General features: G+C 42.1%; 1 protein-coding gene across 2 annotated transcripts; it reads left to right on the forward strand.

Annotated features, from left to right (window-relative positions):
• Window positions 1-243: 243 nt before the first annotated feature.
• FST (follistatin) lies at window positions 244-7,184 on the forward strand. 2 transcript variants are annotated; one of them, XM_069775826.1, is made up of 6 exons: window positions 244-610; window positions 2,653-2,844; window positions 3,268-3,486; window positions 3,853-4,077; window positions 5,120-5,350; window positions 5,830-6,064. In XM_069775826.1, coding segments are annotated over exons 1-6 (951 nt in total). In that variant the 5' UTR covers window positions 244-528; the 3' UTR covers window positions 5,832-6,064. The 2 variants fall into 2 exon arrangements, with proteins under 2 accessions (XP_069631927.1, XP_069631926.1); XM_069775825.1 differs by lacking the exon at window positions 5,830-6,064 and adding an exon at window positions 6,073-7,184 and having other exon boundaries at window positions 249-610.
• Window positions 7,185-20,103: the final 12,919 nt, after the last annotated feature.

Here is a 20,103-nt window from a genome sequence, read left to right on the forward strand (position 1 = left end):
CCGCGACCCGCCGGGGGTCCCCAGCCCCCGCGGCGCGGGCGCGGGCGCGGCCCGCCGCGCGCCCCCCGGCTTGCGCGGGCGCGGCCGGCTCCGCGGGCGCGGCGGCCGGGGCTCGCGCTGCCTCCCGCTCCTTGCGGCGAGGGCTCCGGCGTCTGTGGCGTGGGGCTGCGCGGGTGCGCGCCCGGGGGCGGCGGGGGGGGGGGGAGGGGTTGGTGCGCGCCGGTGCGCGCCCGTGCGTGCGTGCACCTAGAGCAGATAATTGGAGAGGGTTTCCAGAAGGTGGAAAATGTCACCTGATTCACAGTGAACTTTTTAAATCTCCCCACCCCCGAGCAGACACACACACACATTAGGAGACCGCCCACCGCAGACAGCTAGGACCCCCGTATAGATTTAAAGAGAGACTGCATTCAGAGCCTGACGTTCATTCAATAGAGCGATCATAAGCAGGCTGGCTAGTGCTCGCTCCCTCTCCCTACTCCCCCTCGCGCTGTTTCTGTCTCTCTCTCACTCCCTGCTCTACTGAGGATGTTAAATCAGAGAATCCACCCGGGCATGCTCTTACTCCTGATGTTTCTGTGCCACTTCATGGAAGATCACACAGTGCAGGGTAAGACCAGATTGTTTATTCGCAGATATGTTTCTTTATTATTACTACTGTTTTCTGTCTTTCGGGCACGGGTTAGTTTGCTTGCGGTGTTCAACGCCTCTCTCCAAGGTCCAACAGGACAGAAGTTAACTGTGGGCATATGGGATTGCTTTGTACCGAGGTGCAGAGGTGTCATTTAGATCCCTTTTTGGTCGGATCTTCGCGCTGCTCTGCATAGGCACAAGAGGACAGATGAGGATGTTTCTTGGTATTTATTGTTATTATGCAGCATGAATGAAGAGCAGCATCGCGAGGGAACTTTCCCAGTCTCGGCTCCCGAATGAGTGCTCAAAGTTTGTTGGTAATTTAGCTCAGATTTTTATCTCGCCTGCCTGACGGAACGAGAGGTGGTGATGGGGAGCCGCACGATTACAGCTGACATTTTTAGAAGCCAATAAGTCGTCATTTTCCGGACATTCCTTTAATATTGGGATTTCCTCCACCACCACCACCCTTTTTTGTGTGTGTGTGTGTGTGTGAATAAATATTAGTGTTGTAAATTCTCCTACACCGAAGAGTATGCTTAAATAAGTTGTGGGTTGTGTGTGGGTTTTTTTTTTTTCCATGAGAAAAAAACAAACACGAACCTGATATTGACAACTCTTAAGAGCCCTCTTTCGACACAAGGGAATATTGATTTTTAGTTTTGGGGCTTTTTTCCCTTATCTTGACCGTGTTACAACCACAACCTGGATGTCTTACCATTGCTTGTTTTATAATTTTTTCCCTTTTTTTTTTTTCCCCTTTTCTCCCCCACTACCGAGCTAGAGCATAAATTAATCTAATGTAGGCAACTGTAAGACACAAAACTTTTTTTTTTCTTTTTTTTTTTTTTTAAGGGCGTTGTTTGTTCAATGATTTTTAGCGGGGGAGTGGGGGGAAAGGAGGAGGGAGGCTTCCCCCGCGCCCAGCGACATCTCGGCTGGCCGATCCTGAACCCACGCTGCGGTACATTCCCATCGGAGTAAGGAGGCAGGATCGAGCCCTGGCTGGATTAGCACCAGAATCAATTGGTATTGAGTTGCTGGGGAAGTCACATTGGTTATTCACGAGAGACTCATCCCAACCAAAACTCTCCAGCTAAAAAAGGGGGAGTTGCTTGGACTAATGTTCTTGGCTTGACTCCACAAATAACAGGGATACTAGTTAAAAAAGGGCAACCCCCCCCCCCCCCCCCCAACAAAACCCACTCTATCCGGTTTAAGGACAGTGTACTTTCCTCTGAAATGCCTGCGGGAGAGGTAGCACCTATAACTTTTCCAGCTTGATCGATTTTTAAAACTCTGTAGGGACCTCCTACTCTATGTGCCCTCGTATTTTATATGCTCCGCTCACTTTTTTGGAGCTCTGCAGACTTATTTTAGTGAAGGAAACACATTTGTTAGTAGAAGCAGCAAAATGGGGAGATTTCGAAAGACTTCGCTAACAGCAAATGTTCTCAATTCGTGCAGATTGCAAAATGGGCTGGGACTGAAACTGTGCGGCACTAAAACAATGCTGCCGTGCAGCCGCGGTGAGGAGGAGAGGGCAGGGGGAGGAGGAAGGAATTTGCAAGCGCGATTTTCTTTTTATTCCCTTTTAAATGCACATCCTTTTCAAGCCTCTGTCACGTGCCGGCAGTGCTCCTTCTGCTCTACATATGGAATAAATACCTCCGAAAACTGCCTCGTCCTGTTTTAATCGGGTCTTTTCTTTCTTTCTGGGTTTTGGTGTTTTGGTTTTTTTGGGGGGTGGGCCGTTCTTTTGTGGATTTTTTGTTATTGTTAGGGGGGGTTGTTGGGGGTTTTTTTGTTTGGGGTTTTTTTTGTGTGTGTGTGTGGTTTTTTTTTTAACCGCTCTCCCAAATGGGCCGGAGTAGCTGCGGGTTATGAAATGGGACAAATAAAAGTAAACAGTCTAGTAAAAGTCATCGCAAGGCGCACGTGTTGTGTCTGGGTCACTGGTGACTGCCACTGATCCGGCTGGGTGTCTCCCCCCGCTTCCCCCCCCCCCCCCCCCCGCAGCTGGGAACTGCTGGCTCCGGCAGGCGCGGAACGGCCGCTGCCAGGTCCTCTACAAAACCGACCTCAGCAAGGAGGAGTGCTGCAAGACCGGCCGCCTGACCACTTCGTGGACGGAGGAGGACGTCAACGACAACACGCTGTTTAAGTGGATGATTTTTAATGGGGGAGCCCCAAACTGCATCCCGTGCAAAGGTGAGCGGGGTGCTGGCGAGCCGCTCCGTGCCGAGGAGCGGTGCGGGCAGGGACTGGGGGGGGGAGGAGGAGCAGGGAGGGAGTTGGAGGGGGGGCAGCGCGGTCCCCCTGCTTCCGTCCTCCCAGGGGCTTTGGGGGGCGCCTCGTAGCAGCCCCGGGATCAGTGAGGGGACCCCCATTTCTGCTCGGCCGCCGTGCACATCGCGGGGAGGAGGGGAGCGACCTCCTCTCCCCCCCCTGCCCGCACTGGCGGGGGCGGGTGGGGGGATTTCCCTCGAGTGGAGTGGTGTTCCCCGGGGGGGGGGGGTGTGTGTTTTCTCTCTGTGCTCTGGGGTCATGGTGTCTTCTTTTCTTTAAGCAGTTTTGACACCAGGTCCGTTCTGCACGCTGAGTACTAAAGTGGTGCCTCTTTCCTTCCACCAGAAACGTGCGAGAACGTGGACTGTGGACCCGGGAAGAAATGTAAAATGAACAAGAAGAACAAACCTCGGTGTGTTTGTGCTCCGGATTGCTCTAATATCACTTGGAAGGGCCCCGTGTGTGGCTTAGATGGGAAAACCTACAGGAACGAGTGTGCCCTTCTCAAAGCCAGATGTAAAGAACAGCCCGAACTTGAAGTCCAGTATCAGGGCAAATGCAAAAGTAGGTTTGCAAATCTAATCCGATCTCCCTCAAATGCCAAAGGGTGTGTGTCTGAGTGTAGGGAGGAGTAGCTGTTGGACATACTTCCCCACAGGAACCACAGTGATGTTCCAAATGCTGGGAGACAGTAACTAAACCACGCTCAACAGGCAAGGACATAACTGGATTGAGAGTTCCCCACAGTCTAGCAGCATTTGTGTCCCACCAGCTACCCTGAGATGGGAAGGTTTCCTCCAGCAGCCCTTAAATGAGGAGAGCTGCTGAAGGCTTTTGTCTGATCGTTTGTTTCATTGTGTCACCCAGTCACTCCTCGCTGGGGCTCTGGGATCTCCTATTAATCACTGTGCATTTCCATCTTTATTTCAGAGACCTGTAGGGATGTTTTATGCCCAGGCAGCTCCACGTGTGTAGTTGACCAAACTAATAACGCCTACTGTGTGACATGTAATCGAATTTGCCCAGAGCCTACCTCCCCTGAACAGTATCTCTGCGGGAATGACGGCATAACTTACGCCAGTGCCTGCCACCTGAGGAAAGCTACTTGCCTACTGGGCAGATCCATTGGATTAGCCTACGAAGGAAAATGCATCAGTAGGTATCACGGTCGGAGGGCAAGGGTGGGGTGGAGCTTCCTTGATCAGCTGTTTCAGAGCATCATGTGTGCAATTAGGTGGATGTAGTTAGCACCGGAGAGGAGGAGAGACTTCTAGCAGCCTGGGTTAGCGCTCCCCACTGGGAAAATGAGAGCCAGGGTGAGCTTTGCCCCAGAAAAGATTGCAGAAGGGATGAGGGAGTAGAGGGCCTGACCCTGCTTCTCTTGCTGTCACTGTGGGTGCTGACATTAGTATCCAAGGGAGAAATAGCCGCCATTAAATAGATGATGACATGGTTACGGTGTAACAAGGTCTCAAAATTCAGTGGATCTGGATTCCTGGAAACAATCGTCTTGAAGTGGTCTTGGCAAAGCTTGCGTTAACTTAATTGGAAACATCTGATCACTTTTTCCTCTTTAGAAATATTGCAGAGTTTGGAGACAGTTGGTGGGTGAAGATAGGAAAATAATCTCTGTGCATCCTGACATTTTGTATTGTGATTTCCAGAAAGGACTGATAGTGAAGCGTGTTGCGAGGAAGCACCTTCAGGGCAGCCTCTGCTCCCCAAAACTGCTGGGGAAATTCGGGGGAGTCTCAGGCTTTTTTTAGTTGGCATAGGTTGAGGTGAATTCCCTTTCCAATCTTGTAGACAACTATTCCGTGCAGGTTAGTTTAAAAATAATTGATTTAGAAATGCTGAATGTGTTGACAAATTCTGCGCTTACTGCTAATTTGGGGAGCTGAATTTCCACTGACATCAAATGGAGCAGGAAAGTCATGTACAATAGGCAAATGTAATTCTGTATTCCCAGGGCCAAGCTCTGTTGGCACAGCTGTCTTTCCTCCCCCACACATAGACAGGCAATGGTGTCCAAGGGACTACTTGCTTGAGCAAAATCAGCAAGTATCATCACATCTACTGCATCTGAGCTCTGTCTATTCACAGTTCACAAGGGAAAGGGAGTTTGGGGTTGTTTGTTGTTGCTTTTCTTTTTTCTCTGTCTTTTCACTTACCTCTAGTATCCTGTGTATATTTTTAGAAGCCAAATCCTGTGAAGACATTCAGTGCAGTGCTGGGAAGAAATGCTTGTGGGATTTTAAGGTTGGCAGAGGTCGGTGCGCCCTCTGCGATGAGGTATGCCCTGAAAGCAAGTCAGACGAGGCAGTCTGTGCCAGCGATAACACGACTTACCCAAGCGAGTGCGCCATGAAAGAGGCAGCCTGCTCCATGGGTGTGCTTCTAGAAGTAAAGCACTCCGGATCTTGCAACTGTAAGTGAGATTTTTAACTCTGCAGACACTTAAAGCTTCTGAAGGCAATCCCTAGGTAATGAAGACTTAACCTTTAAATGTAAGAAGCTTGATTTAGAGATTCGAGATACAGTACAGGTGCCATATAAGTATGTATCTATCATGCACACACTTTGGTTACTGATAAAATGCAGTAGATCTCCAACAACCAGTTGGCCTTCAAGTTGGGGTTTTGGGGCTATTCTGAGGACAAGTCATTCTGTTAGAAAGGGGTTGCCCTAGGAGTGTAATTCTAGTGATTTTTTCTTACTTTGTCTGCTCTCGTGTGCTTCGCTGATTGCTTTATTAACATCTGGATAAACTCTTAACTCAGTCCAAAAGAACAAGCTTAATGGTAGCACATGGGCATCTGGTTTAGCACAGTTGCCTCTACTAACTCTGAATGAAGGACACAAAGCAGTTAAACCTAGAACACAAGAGCGCTTTTTATTTGATTTCAGGAATCTGCCAATAAAACCTGAGCCATTGATTCTTCAGAACTTTCTGCAGTTATGACTTCATAGATTATGTATAAAAAACCTTATTGCATAACAGCAGATGCCAAAGAGCATCTCACTACAAGTCGCATAAAATGCAACGCTGTATTATGGCTGTTCAGAGGGCTTTGAAAACATGCACTGAGCTGCTTCTGCGCTGTTGTTGTCCTTATTTAAACAACAGCTCCCCTGTATTCCCCCATCTAGCCATTAATGAAGACCCAGAGGACGAAGAGGAAGATGAAGACCAGGACTACACCTTTCCTATATCTTCCATTCTAGAGTGGTAAAACCTCCATCACTATTGGAACAGCCATTGGGCACGAAATCAATGTCCATACTGTAAATAAGTGTATGCTTATTTATTTTGGGGAGAAAAAAAGTATACATATAGTTGAGTCTCGTAGACATTTATTTATACTGTGTCATGTTTTATAATTTATACATAAAATGTCTGGTTGACTGTACACCTTGTTTTTTGAAGAAATTTATTCGTTACGGGAAGAGCAGTGTTATTTATTGTGAGGTCTCTTGCTTGTAAAGTAAAGCTTTTCTTTTTTCTTGTAAACTATAAAAGTCCATTCCTTAGAGCTTACCCACATGATCTCATCTCTTTGTTTCACTGATGTTAACTCTTTTCCACTTTAACAAACTTGCATGTTGGTTTCTGTTATGTTTATTTATTGGATTTTCTTCTTGCCGGTTCTGTACATAAAAGATCCCTAGGGTTTTTGTTTACAAGGAATCTTGACTGACCAAAAGGTGTTGTAACTGACTTAAGTATACTTCCAGGGTGCAGTGAGGCGATCTTTAAGGAAACTTCTTCCACTTCACTTTTCTCTGCTTCTGATCACATCATGTACTGAAGTGATCTCAGTGTGCTGAGCGTGTATACTGTACTATATGAATTCCGGACCCAAAGAAATCGGATTATGAAGGTTGTTAATAGCTACAGGGCTAACTGTAATAAGAATAAAGGTTTTATTTTATTTTTATTGTTTTATTTTTTGTAACATGCATAAGTGTTTTATCAGGTGTTTCCTTTAAGATGGTCTTGCAGTACCACTTTCAAAGTTTTCTTTTTCTAATCAGTGTGTCACTAAAAGTTATATCAAAGCTTTATCAGTTCAAGTTTCTTGCTTTTCATAATACTTTTTTTCTGATGCAATTTTATATTTTCAAACATGGCGAGTTAAATATAAATTCATTTAAATATATAGTTTTGTACTTTTCTACCATGTAAATGTGCAATGTATATAAAAGTTATAATGTGTATTTGTAAATAAATGATGAGTGAAAAAAATAAAAAATGGAATTTTCCCTAGAGGCAGTCCTCAGTTTTTGGCTGTAAATGGTTCTGGGTTCTGGCCTTCTGGTGCAGAGAAGACATACTGGTGGTTAGGGAGATGGAGGCTTGTGCGTGGCATAGCAGCAAAACACACTGGTTCAGGCCAAAGCTTTCACCTGACATTGATTCAAGAAACCCTTTTTTTTCAGACAGGAGCAATGTCTCCAGTTCATTGGTATTAATTAATTTTAAATCCCAGTACAGTGATAGAGGAGAAGAGATTTCAGCATTTTTGTTTCTCTCTCCATCCTTTAAATGAAAAGTCTGTCATTTCTTGGACACCTTTAACTTCCATATTTCTAGGAGGTTTTGAATATGCATTTGAACTTTTGCTAAGCTTCAGATCCTTATTACGGGGTTGCAGTTGTATCACTATTTTAGATGACCAAGAGAAAATGCAAAACATGGCCTACTTGCCCAAATTCAAGATGTGTAACAACTAGCACAGAAGACACCCCCCCCCCAAAAAAAAAACCCAAAACCAACAAACCATCAAGGAGCACATTATCGCTTGGAAATTATTTTCTCCCAAAAGGAAGGTTAATTCAGAAGTTCTTTTTGGTGATACTAATCCAGCGAACTGAGGAAAGGTAACAGCCACAAGTACAGCAGGGACCAAAATCCTGTTTTATGCTGCTTGGGTTATGCTGTTCTCCCAGATAAGGCCCCACTTACCAAAATTTCTGTATCATACTGCATGAAATTTAAAAATGTACTTAAGCACCTTATCCAATGGTGTTTTAGGTACTTTGCTGAACTGAAGCCTGAGAGCAGAAGTTGACTTACTTACCCATTTTGTTTAAATACAAATCATATTTGAAGGCTGTTCCTGCTATAGTCTGTATATTTTTTAGTATAGAGTAAACTCTAATTTGTTATGGATTGTTTAGCATTATCCAAAGCAAATATAATTTATTCATCTATGTATACATAAAAAATAGAAGCATGCATTTATAATCTTGTATTCAAACTAATAGTAAAAAAATTCTGCCTTTCATCCTCCTGTTGCTTCATTTAGACAAGTAGTCTCTTTGGAAGGAAGTACGTGATAAGAAGAGCAAAGGGAGCAGGATTTTGGTCTCCTGAAGGAATATAACCCAGAATAAAAGAGAACAGGGGTTGGGAGAACAGAGGGAAGGAAAAAGAACCTCTCAGAAAATCTCTCAAGGAACTAATAAACACATGTCAATGACATAGAGACAAAACGTTTAATAGATGTGGAGAGCATCGGAGGAGATTTTTCTCAAATTCAGGTAGGTGCCAGCTACTTAATTTCCAACAAATCAACAACATTAAAAGATTGGTTTTAATTGTAAATATATTTACATGTCTTACAGAGACACTGTCACAGAGCAGGATTTCTGGGTTCTAATTTTATGTCCTGCTGCTGGTTCACAAAATAACTCTGAGAAAGTCACTGATGGCTAAATTCAAAAAAGCAACAAAAATGCCAGGAAGATGTATTTACACATATACATGTACGCAAAATGGCCACAAAAATCTACATCAGTTTTTTTCTGATAAAATTATCTGAAAGTTCTGCTACTGCATTTCCCATTGCTATTGCTATTTCTATACAGCTGAAAATCTTGAAACCTACCTTGCACCAAGGCCTGCCTCTGATATACAGGTGAGGCATCTCCTGAGAGACTTGATGAGGTAAGCATCTTCTGAGCATGCCTAACATATACCAACCTCCTCATGAAGCACAACAGCCCCAGAGACGTCCAGAGGTTGTGGCAGCACTACTGCCAATATTTTACATAATAGCATACTTCTAGATAAGGCACTTGTTCATGACGTGGGAGATGCAGGTTCACTGCCAGTCTCTTCCTGAGGAGATCTTTCCCACATCTCCCAAGAGTGCATCCGCCACCAACTCAAGGTGAAGATCAGGCTGGAGAACTGTCTGTCATACCTGCTGAAGCCATACTTCTGTATTGGAGAAGAAGCAAGATTCACTGAGAGAGGATAATTTGCAACCCTAATAGGTGCTCCTTTTGATGAGGAAGTCCTGGGTTCTTGCCCCAGGGACTACCTACACATTTTGCATTTGTAATTGAGTAACATACATAAATAGTGCTTGAAGCAGGGGCCAGAATCCAGGTTGCCTCCCCTCCTCCTTCCCCCAGTAGTGAAGTGCCTCCATCCTTGAGCTATGAAATCATGTTTAAGTCTCTGCTTAAGTCAAGATTATGAATCTCACATCTTTTTGTACACTGAGTCATAGTTATGACAGGAGAGGCTTTACTTTTTTCATCCTCTCTACTAGGCTTGTACATGGGGAGCTTCCTGGGACATGGAAATGTGAACTTAATTCCCTCAGTCTAAGGAAGGTGCTGAATCCATTTTTTCTACTTCTTGTCCTTTTTTTTTGGTGTGCTTTTGTTTGGTTTTGTTTTGCTTCCTCTCTTAATGCACAGGCTATCCCGGATGTTGTTTAAATGAAGCAATAGAGATGTCTGGATGTCTAAGGACAAGAAGGTGGTTTCCAGCTCTGAAACCATCTTGCACAAGCTCCTAAAACCAGAGAGAAATAAATTTTCAGAAATATCTTTCTCTTCAGTGTTTTCTATCATCTGGCATACATATTCCCCTTGCTGTAAATCACATTTCTGAAACACCTAGCTCACCACGGAGTATACTGTGGTACTGAATCCCAGGCCTGTGAACTCCATTCACAAATGCAGAGTGGAGCGCGTACGTTTGAAAACAGAAACCCATATTCTGGCACTTAAGTAAAATCAGCTTAATTCCAAGAGACCCAGCTTGAGGCATTTGAAAGATAAGAATATTACCTCTAAAGCCCTGGTTCCCAAATGTATTTGTTGGCACAATACGTGCAAGCGAGTATACACAATTTTGATCACACTCGAATGCATTCCTGATAGCTGTGTTCACAGGATAGACTTAAGAACAGTACCATGGACCTCTTTTGCATCTTCTACCTCTTTGCTTGCTTTCTGCTGGCTAATACACCTCAACTAAAAATACATTCCAAGCCTCTCAGCAAATTTCAAACAGCTGCCGTTTCTTTTTTTTATGACATAAAAATGTTTCCTTCTTTCCCTCCAAATGGGAATCAGGTGAAATTAAATTTCAGTATGCAGTGCTGTTCTCTAGGCAGTGACATTTTACTATACAATGAATCACCAGCACAGAAACATCTGTATCTCATCCCTTTGAAGAACTAGGATTCGATGCTTTCTGGTGAAGCATAACATTTGTACATAGACCAAACCGTTCACAAAGTATCAGATTTTGTATTCACAACTCCCTGAAGATAAGGCAATTACATTTTTGTTTGATATTTCTGTAATTCCAAGGCCTGCCTGACCCATTATGGCAGCATGAATTTCGCAGGAAGTATATGAAAGATAGTACACACAAGCTAACTCTTTAATTTTTTTTTTTTTTTTTTTCTCATAGACATAAATACGTAGTGGACCTTAGTGGCTGGATTTTGCTGATAGTCATGTGGGATCATCTGTATAATTCACATTCATTCATTACTTCTAAATGATGTGGCCAATGAAATTATCACACAGTGGAGAAATATGACAGGAAAACAAGGTGCAAGCCATAATGTTCAGCTCACACACTGATTTGGAGTTAAAACCGCACATTTGGCTCATTTCCCTGTAATTTACAGGTATGTTCCACTGATCTCTTAATCTTTGAATGGATTTGTTCAACTTCACCATGGGATTGAAGAGCACTAATGTGTCAGAAGACTGAGAAGGAACTCTGGACTTTGATAACAGCTAATCAGACCTACCAGATGCTACAGGATAATGAGTTTACCAAGGTGGTCTGGTGTAGATTTGAATGTGTAAAGGCCCCTGAATTTCCACTAGTGCTACTGAGTAATAGCATCTGAACCTCCTAGTGCTTCAGTGAGGTCTACAGATATTCGGAACTCCTCAAAATGAAACCACAGCACTCATATTCAAGAACTAAATTTCAGTCACCTAGTCTTAAAGACTTTTAAAGTATTTAAAAATGAATGTTGGAACTATTTTTCATAGCATGTTAGAAGTTCACAGAAAAAGCAGCATTTTTTTAAAAAATCACTTACCCTGCACAGCATGGTTATATGCAAAAATACAGTTTTACATAAGAAGAACAGTTTTCATGTATTTCCCAAGATCCCTTAGCAATTTGGAATGCTCTTATTCAGATAACAGTGTCCCTATTGGTCGTCTGCTGAGCTTCATGTCATGTACTCTTCAGTTTAAGTTTTAATCACTTCATATTTTAAGAGGCACCTGGAACTACAAGGATGATGTTGGTGGGCAGCCATTGTTAGAAACACTTAGACGATACTAAAAAGTGCTACCATTCGATTTCTGAATTAGAAGCATTGGTAAAAGAAGTCACAGGGCAAGAAATGTAGATAAGCCAGATAGGTAGTTATGCACATCCTTGGACAATGTAGACAGGCGGCACTGATGACAAGCGAGCCCAGCAGAGGCTCAGGGGTTGGAGAACCTGCGCTGCAAGGGGACCTTGAGGGACAGAGCTGCTTCTGCCTGGAGAAAGGAAGGCTTTGGAGGCACCTCAGAGCAGCCTTTCCCACCTATGAGCAGGTCATTGTGTAGACAGAAACAGGCTCTTTGTAGCAGTGCATGGTAGCAGGACAAGTGACAACAGGCATAAGCTGAAACAAGAGAAGTTCACACTGGGTATAAGGGAAACCTTTTTCCCCCAAGAGGACAATCTAGCAGAGGATCTCCTGACATCCCTTCCAAGCTGAATTATCCTATGATCCTATGAAGAGGTATGTCCACCCAGTTTCAAGTCTTACAGACTCCAAAATCAGAAAGGAATGTCCAGTTAAAAAGAAACAATTCCCTCAAGAAACATTCAAGGAACAACTGTATCACCACAGCTGTTGTATGCAATTGTCAGCAGGAATATAGAATGTTCCTTCTTTAATACGCCTTTCCCTTACACGATCCTTAAGTGATCTTAAAATTTCCCGTAAATGCTATTTTCCCATTGATTTTAGTGAAACTTATTGCTGTTCAAGGAATGCAGTATCTACTCATTAGAATATTCGTTCTGTGATGAGTAGAATGCGTAGTGGAGAAAATGCAAGCAAATGCACAGAAGTTTCTGTCTGTATTTTTAAGTGAAAATAAATAAGATGAAAGAGTGAAGCAGTTAAAATGCAGTTTAAAACTATGGTATTGTTCAGATTTGCAATTTTTTTTTTTTTAGGACTGACAGTAATTCGCAAAGAGACAATAACTAGTACCAGCTAGATTGGTCAAGGGAGCAAGGAAAGCAAAAAAAAACCCCAAGGCGAGACACTTGGAAAAATAATGGATAATGCCCACTGGAGCAACTAAAAAGAGCCCTGCAGGGATGTTTCCCATAATCTTTTCCCACATACAGATGGTTTAGGCAGAGCAATTCAAATCCTTGTTTCAAATGGTGACTCCACCAAAACTACAAAAAGCCTAAAATGCTTGGCATAAAAGATATACAAATATTTAGTATTTCCACATTTGGACTTCAACTTTAGAGAAATTAATTTTCATTCATTTTATGAGAAAGAAAAAAGGGACTGAGTCTATCTCTGTAAGGATACAGACCCGGAGCTCCAAATTTACACAGGCCACAAACTCGGGAGTTGCACTTCCCAACCCAGCATGCCTGGAAGCTGTGACAATTCGTTTATTAATCTCCCCGGCATTCTCCACTTATGGTCTCTGATGGAACTCCAGCCTTAATTGAAAGGCACTTGCCACTGTCAGCAACCTAGCAAGCAGCACCACATGCGGTGACGGGGAGAAATCCAGTCAGGGCCCACAGCAGAAGCCTGATCAAAACCCTCAATTCCTATCTGGAAGAAAGGCCAGAACCTGAAGTGTTTAGCTGCAGCCTGTGTACAGTAAAGGCAGTGTAACATACAGACTTGAGGACATACAGTGTCTTTGTTTGGATGTGTTTCACAGATACGCTGCAAGTTAATGAGTAGCTGTTTAGCTCACACTGCAAAAAATACATGATGAGGCTTAGTATGGTCTGTTCTTGGTATTAATACCCTTCGTCTGTACATGCAGGTGGGTCATTGCAGTGCACTTTTGGAGCCGCACATTCAGATACATACTTGGGACCTTAAGAACATTTGGGAGTAAATCTTACTGCTCCTGCTTACCACCACCACAGTTGTCCTCAGTAATGAATCAGTCAGGATCTAGATAACTCTCTTCTGAAAAAATCAGTGGGGGATTTCCACTTTATAAGATTTCTTTTTCTTTTTCTTTTTTCTTTTTTTTCTTTTTTTTTTTTTTTTTTTCTTCTTTCTTTTCAAAACGAGACACAGCATATGGGAAAATGGGAGAAATGGAGAACAAACAGAAAAGAGTCACAGCAAGGAAAATGAAAAAAGAGAAGGGCAGAGTAAAGATCCCAGGAAAACAGCACAAGACCAAAGAGAAATAGACTTATGCTAAAAGTCGTGTGAAGAACTACACACAAGAAGTCCATTTTTATCAGCCCCTCAGATGCATAAGCAAAGCTATGAACGCTGAAGTGCCATCTACTGGTATATCTTGTGCGAACTAATCATGTTGCTTGAAGTCCACCATGGGACACATGAAATGCGAGATTCATCTTTTTCTCTGCCACTGACTTTTTTGTGGCTCTGAGTAACAGACTTTGCTAGAACAGTGTTATAATCTCCCCACTGTAAAATGAAGATATTAAGATTTCATAACCTGTGTGCTTTCACAACCTGTGCAAAGCTCTTTGAGATCTAGTGGTAGAACTTTCTGCAAGAGAAGTAGGAACTTCTGCAGCAGCATCTCCACATCCAAACATGGCATTTCTGGAGGAGATGTTAAAAAATGAAGTGGGAGACACAGAAGAAAACGAGAACAGAGGACAGCAGAGGAAGAAGAAGGGAGAAGAGGGTAAAGACAGTAGGAGTTAAGGAGGAGGAGAGTTGATAGAATGCAATGTAAGTGATTAATTGCCAAGGACAATACAATTTACACTGCAGTTTTAGCAGATGTGTATGTGTTGCTCCAGCTGTGGGAACAGCAGACTCTCCAGATCTTGTTTCTGACACACAATAACTGTGAACTCTATTATGTGCAAATAATAAATCTAAGCAGCACCTCCAACATATGAATAACCAAGAAAAAGAGGGTCATATTTTCAGAAGTGTTAGCACATATTTGTCAACACTAAACTTAGCTAAATAGCACAAAGGAAGACTACAAGACAATGGTAACACATACCCAAAGCAGTATGTGACCCTGCAAGTAGATGCATGGTTTTGAAAACCCATGTTTAATAGGTAAGGCCTCTAGGGATGGCAGACTGCACAGGGTCCTGGGTAGACTGGATGGGTTTGTTTTGCTGATGTATTTACTGGCTGGTATGTTAATTTTTTCAATGTGTTATAGAGCAGTTCCCAAGTTAGGGTCACGACCCCACTTGGGGCCTGCAAGCCTGGAAGTGAAAATGAAAGTGGGGTTGTGACCCTGGAAGTAGGGTTGCTAAGGGAAAACTTTGGGAAGCACTGATGTTGTGCTACTAGGTGAGACCCCTACGTGGATGGTGAGTTTAATCACTGCTGAGGGATAAAGTTTTTAACAGTGCCTATATTTCTCAGAGGCTTAAGTCTCATTTCTGACTGATTTACTGCCAGACTCAAGTAAAGGTTTCAGGTACATAAAAAAAGATTTGAGAATTAAATTCAGAATTGTGAGTACTACATCTTGAAAAGATCAGGCCCATCATGTAGCGAAGACATATTCACCGTTTTCTTTAAAATATACATTGGTAGCTGCAGTCTTCTGATTAGATCACTTCCCTGACAATCCTTGGCCTGAAGAAATCATACCCACCTCTGCCATTTTTCAGGAGGGTGATCTTACCACCAGGGCATCATCGTGGGATGGAGCCAAGGTTATGGGTTACCAGGGGAGGTGGGGGTTGTCTCTCACCACCTGCATGATCTGGGGGAAAGGAGCAAGTATGTTTGGTTAAGGAAGGAGTCAGTATGTTGAGCAAGCATACTGAATAGAAAGGGATTGCCATTCTGAAGAAAAGACTAAGTCTTACTCCATTCTTCAGAGGTGGCACAGATACCTTCTTCAAGAACAGATCCTAAGCTTGAATTCACCTTGGACTTTGAAGGTTTAAGGTTCAGTTGCCAGTACACACTTATCTAGTGCCACTTCAGGCACCCTAAGGTATCCTTGTTGGTCTCCAGCAGCTGTTCCCAAAGGAGACAGTCCTTCCATAGCTCCTGTGTCATATCTGACAGCCCCACGAGGAAGCTTGTGATACCCTAATGAGTTTTAAATGGAACAAGATTCCTATGTGTGGACAAGTTAAATGAGCCCTTAGGCTCCTAAATCATGTAAGTACTTCTGAATAGTCATGAAAAGTAGACATAAAGAGTTGTATCTCTTTATTTCTCACGCTCTACGCACATTAATTCCAATCTCAAATTATACTGTGCTATGACTGCAGCTTTCACCGTAGAGCTGGAGAATATTCCTGACTTACACCCAAATATTTTGTAGCTAGTAATAGAACATTTGTGATATGCAGCATGCCATTTCAGTAAGTGAAGAGGCATTAACAGCTGATTTTTGGCAGCAACATATCTCTGTTACTCATTTATTAGTAACTTGTATTGATTTATACCAGGATTAATTATTGATGCAGATATTTCACCCATATTTTTTCTGTCACAAGCAGGGGAAAAATGCATGGCTGTGAATAATCCATACAATGGTTTATGAAGCCCAAATTCCCCAGAGAGTATCAGATATCCACCTGGTGTCCCTGAGTGCTGGATTTCACATTTAGATCTCTGAATTAACAGATGTGTACAGTCACATACAGGCAGAATGCTCCTTCTTGATACTATGTCTGAGGAGGCTCATGGGCACTGTTTATTTTAAGAAAATCATGGGATATCTTGTGCTTGTGAAATTTGTTCCAAATCTATTCATTTTGGAATGCTAATAACCAGTACTCTGCACAGAGCTCAACTTCTAATTTTTAGTTCATAAAGCACATCTAAAAAAGATAAGTGTACCTACTGTAATATGTTTCCAAAAAGAAAACAGCCACGATTTTGAGCAAAAGCCCCTGAATCTGAAAAAACGTACTTTTCTAATGTATGCAATCCTATTAAAAAGTACATCTTATGCATTTTTTCCTGAACATTTCGGTACATGAGATTCAACACATTTCAAATCAACTCAGGCAAATAAAATTTATACAAGTCATTATTATCAAAACTATGAAGAGGGGAGGTCACAGAAAGAGGGAATTTTATTTAAAACTTGCAATATTTTTAAATACTGCACATTTCAGATCCTTCTATTTGCTGTATTAGAAGTGGGGCTTTTAAGAGCATTTTCAAGCTTTTTCTCCACAACTATGAATGCTAGAAATATAGTCTAATATGAAGCACAAACTTTTATGCATTCATGTTCTACAAGAACTTGAGGATTTTAAGAAACAAAACAAAAACAAATATTGAAAAACATCATAAAGTCATAAGAGTCAGCACGGCTGACTGCCAAGCAGGGAGGACTTCATTTATTCAGAGCTGGTTTGTGTCTATGAAACTGAAGCCTTGTCTGCACTTAAGAACATCTCTTTTTATTAGCCCCACATAGGGCAATCATATCCCTCATCTAGAAATGGTAATTCTAGCTTAAACATGTTTTAAAGGTATATCCTCCTTCTGGTCAGTGAAGAAAGAGTCACATGTTCAGCAAGAGTGCCAGAATACCTACACCTGTGGTACGGCAGTGTGAAGCACAATTAGGATGATGAAAAAAATTGCACTGCTAGCAAACATAATCATGTCAGTAAAACTATTAAGTATAACCTAGACTTGAATACACTATTTTCTGAAGAACCACAGAAACCAAGCTGACATTTGCAATTTGCTTTTTCACAGGAGCAAGTAGCCACAGCTGCTTATAAAGTTTTAATAGCTAGGTTTTTTCACTACAGTAGCAAATCATACAAGAACATATCAAATAAGCTTTTATTATAGTCTTGTAAAATATTCAACAGCATGTATCAAGCCCAGAACCTATGCTGTCACTCTTTGTTCTGAAGATGCTAATAAAGAAAAAAACCCATAATATTTTGACATATCTGATCCACAGAACAGTAAGCGTTGAATATGTCTGTCATTGTGAAATCCTCATCTTTTCTAATGAAAAGCAAAATATTTAGGTCAATTTTTCAACAACTCATGGAAAAATGCTTGCACATGCTATTTGGATATTCAAACCAAATAAATGTCATTACAATCACTTGATGTGCTGTCTGTGTTGTGCAGATTGGCTGCACTGTTATGTGCACAGAATCCTCAAAGCTTCCTCGGGTTTCAGAGAAACTGCAGATCATAGATGGTATTTTTGTTTAAACCCTCCATGGAGGGGACGGTGGCTCAACAGAGTAGAGGGAGTGTAACAAGTGTTGCTTATTTTCATGGGGGAGGTTAGACAGACCAACCATTACACGGACTCTTTCTCCCCTCTCCCCAAGTTACAGAGCAGCACTGCTGCCCATAAATAAACCTAGGCTGAGGAGGGAGATGGAGTTTTTTGCCCTTCCACCCCTTCTTTGAAGGCAAGTAGCCCTAAGCCACTGGGTTCGGTACAGAGAGCTGCTCTGGGGCTTAGGCTACTGAGCTAGAAGGCGACCCTGAACAGTATCATAAGGCAGGCAGGGATACAACAAAATCTTCTGATAACACTGCACTGAAAAGCTCACCAAGGCCACAGCACAGGTGTGTGAGTGTAGCACAAAATTGTTATCAAGGTTCCTGGCATAGTTTTAGCTCAGGCCAACTACTCCTCTCCCACAATTTAAAGTTGTATTTCAGGGATTTGTACAGGCCAAGGATCATCCCCAATAAGTATACAGTTAATAAATCAGAAGGGCAAAAGAGCTAGCCATATGGACACAGGGCTTGCCATCCCACTTAGCTTCAGGACCAAAGAACAGCCCTTAGTACATTTTATTCACTAATACAGACACAGCCTTCACGCTGTATGTGTGAAACCCCTTATTTATGTGGTCTAGGAATTGCTTGTATAACTTGCAAGTGATGGAATGACATAAGACAAAGCCACAAATGAGCTGTGCATGATACTCATCTTAATTCTGTAGCAAAAGCACACATGTATCAACCTGCCTGTGTTCCTTACTCCTTTAAATGTACTGCAGAGATTTTTCTTGGAGAATCAGGAAAAAGAGACAGCAGGTAAGTGAATATACTCAATTAATATCTTAATATGCAAATAGTGTACAAGTAAAACACTAATAACTGAAAATGTGCTTGTTATTAAAATACTTGGGGAAAAAAAATTGATTGATTTGAGTAACTTGAGTGAACTTCACAATCTGTGTTTCTGAATAGGAAAAATGCCAGATTTGGAATAAGTAGTTGCCTTATGGAATCTTGGCGTTTTCTCCTGCTCAGAAATGCAAACTGTGAAGTTCAACTGAGCTATGCAAATCATCTTGTCTTATGCTTCTCTTATTAGGCAATTCTGTCTTGATAGTCTGAGTAATGAACTACATAATACAGTCTCAATGGTACCTGGAATCAACATGTTACTTCAAGAGCTGAGACATTCTCAGTAAATAATTGCTTAGAATAGTTTCTTTCATGCTTAAATTAAAGAGCTGCCTTCTCCACAAATATAGCTAGGCAGACTGAAGCAAGGAATGAGAAGGAATGAAGCACTATTGGACACACCTCGTGGGTTCCTGATATCACTAGGAATATCCCAGGTGCATAGCTCAGTCTGAGATGCTATCTAAACCATGGGATGTGGGCAGGTAATTCACATTTCCTTTCTTGTATGTCACTGATTTGTTTGTATGAGAACAAGTTATCTGACCTGCTAAACAAAAATAAATCATGAAGCTCTGTTTTAGAAAGGATCACAGAAATTTTTACAAGGTTAAAGCAAATACCAAAATACATCAGTAAAAGACAGAAAAAAAGGAAGAATGCACAACAATAAATCATATTAAAATAGCCAGACTACTAGTCTTAGCAAGCAAGTAAGAGGAGTTAAATCACAGATCCTTATATGCCTTTGTTTTTATTCCAGAAAGCTGATTTTACAGCAGGTAATTAAAAGCTACCTGCTTGTAGCATCCTAGTGCAGAGAAAGCACTCTAGTTTTCCAGAAGTAACTAAGCAGAGTCAACGCTATTACCGTCTTACTTCAGAACAGTAAGATAACTGCCTTGTCTCCATTAGGATTTTACAGACTTAGTTAGCACGTACTAGTTGATCCACTGCCAGGGCGGGCGGGAACAAGCAAAAAAGAAAGCAATGCAACTACAGCTTCCGAGACTTCACTGCAATGCCAGCTGGAGAAATCTGCACCCTATTTGAGCATCCAGGTCAGACCAGGAGCTCAGTGCAGTATTACTCCTGACTCATGACAGCTGTACTCGCTTTGTGTGTGTAAAGTTTGGTGTTCTTTGGAAGATTCACTTTTTTTCCCCCTTGCAATAAGATGAGCTGTTCTCTAATTTTTCCATTGGAAGAACTTTCTGTCTTGGGTAGAACTTGTTTGAGGGTCTCAGACAGCCACCAGCACTTTGATGATTTTAGCTTAGATTTGCACTGCAAAGGGTATGGGCAATCACACTTGGTAAAAGTGAAATCCAGGCTCTAGCAACATAAATGTAAGCAGTGAGAAATGCACAAGAAAACTACAAAATAGTGACTGTTGCAATTCTGAGGCTAATTTTAGAAACGTGATTTGCTAAGATTCACTAATTAATCCAGCAGACCTAATTGCAGCTAAAGACATCTGTCATAAAATTATCTTGTTATCATCTGAAAATAAAGTCTTGATCTAACT

Source organism: Haliaeetus albicilla, chromosome Z (genome assembly GCF_947461875.1).
Source record: "Haliaeetus albicilla chromosome Z, bHalAlb1.1, whole genome shotgun sequence".
NCBI lineage: Eukaryota > Metazoa > Chordata > Aves > Accipitriformes > Accipitridae > Haliaeetus > Haliaeetus albicilla.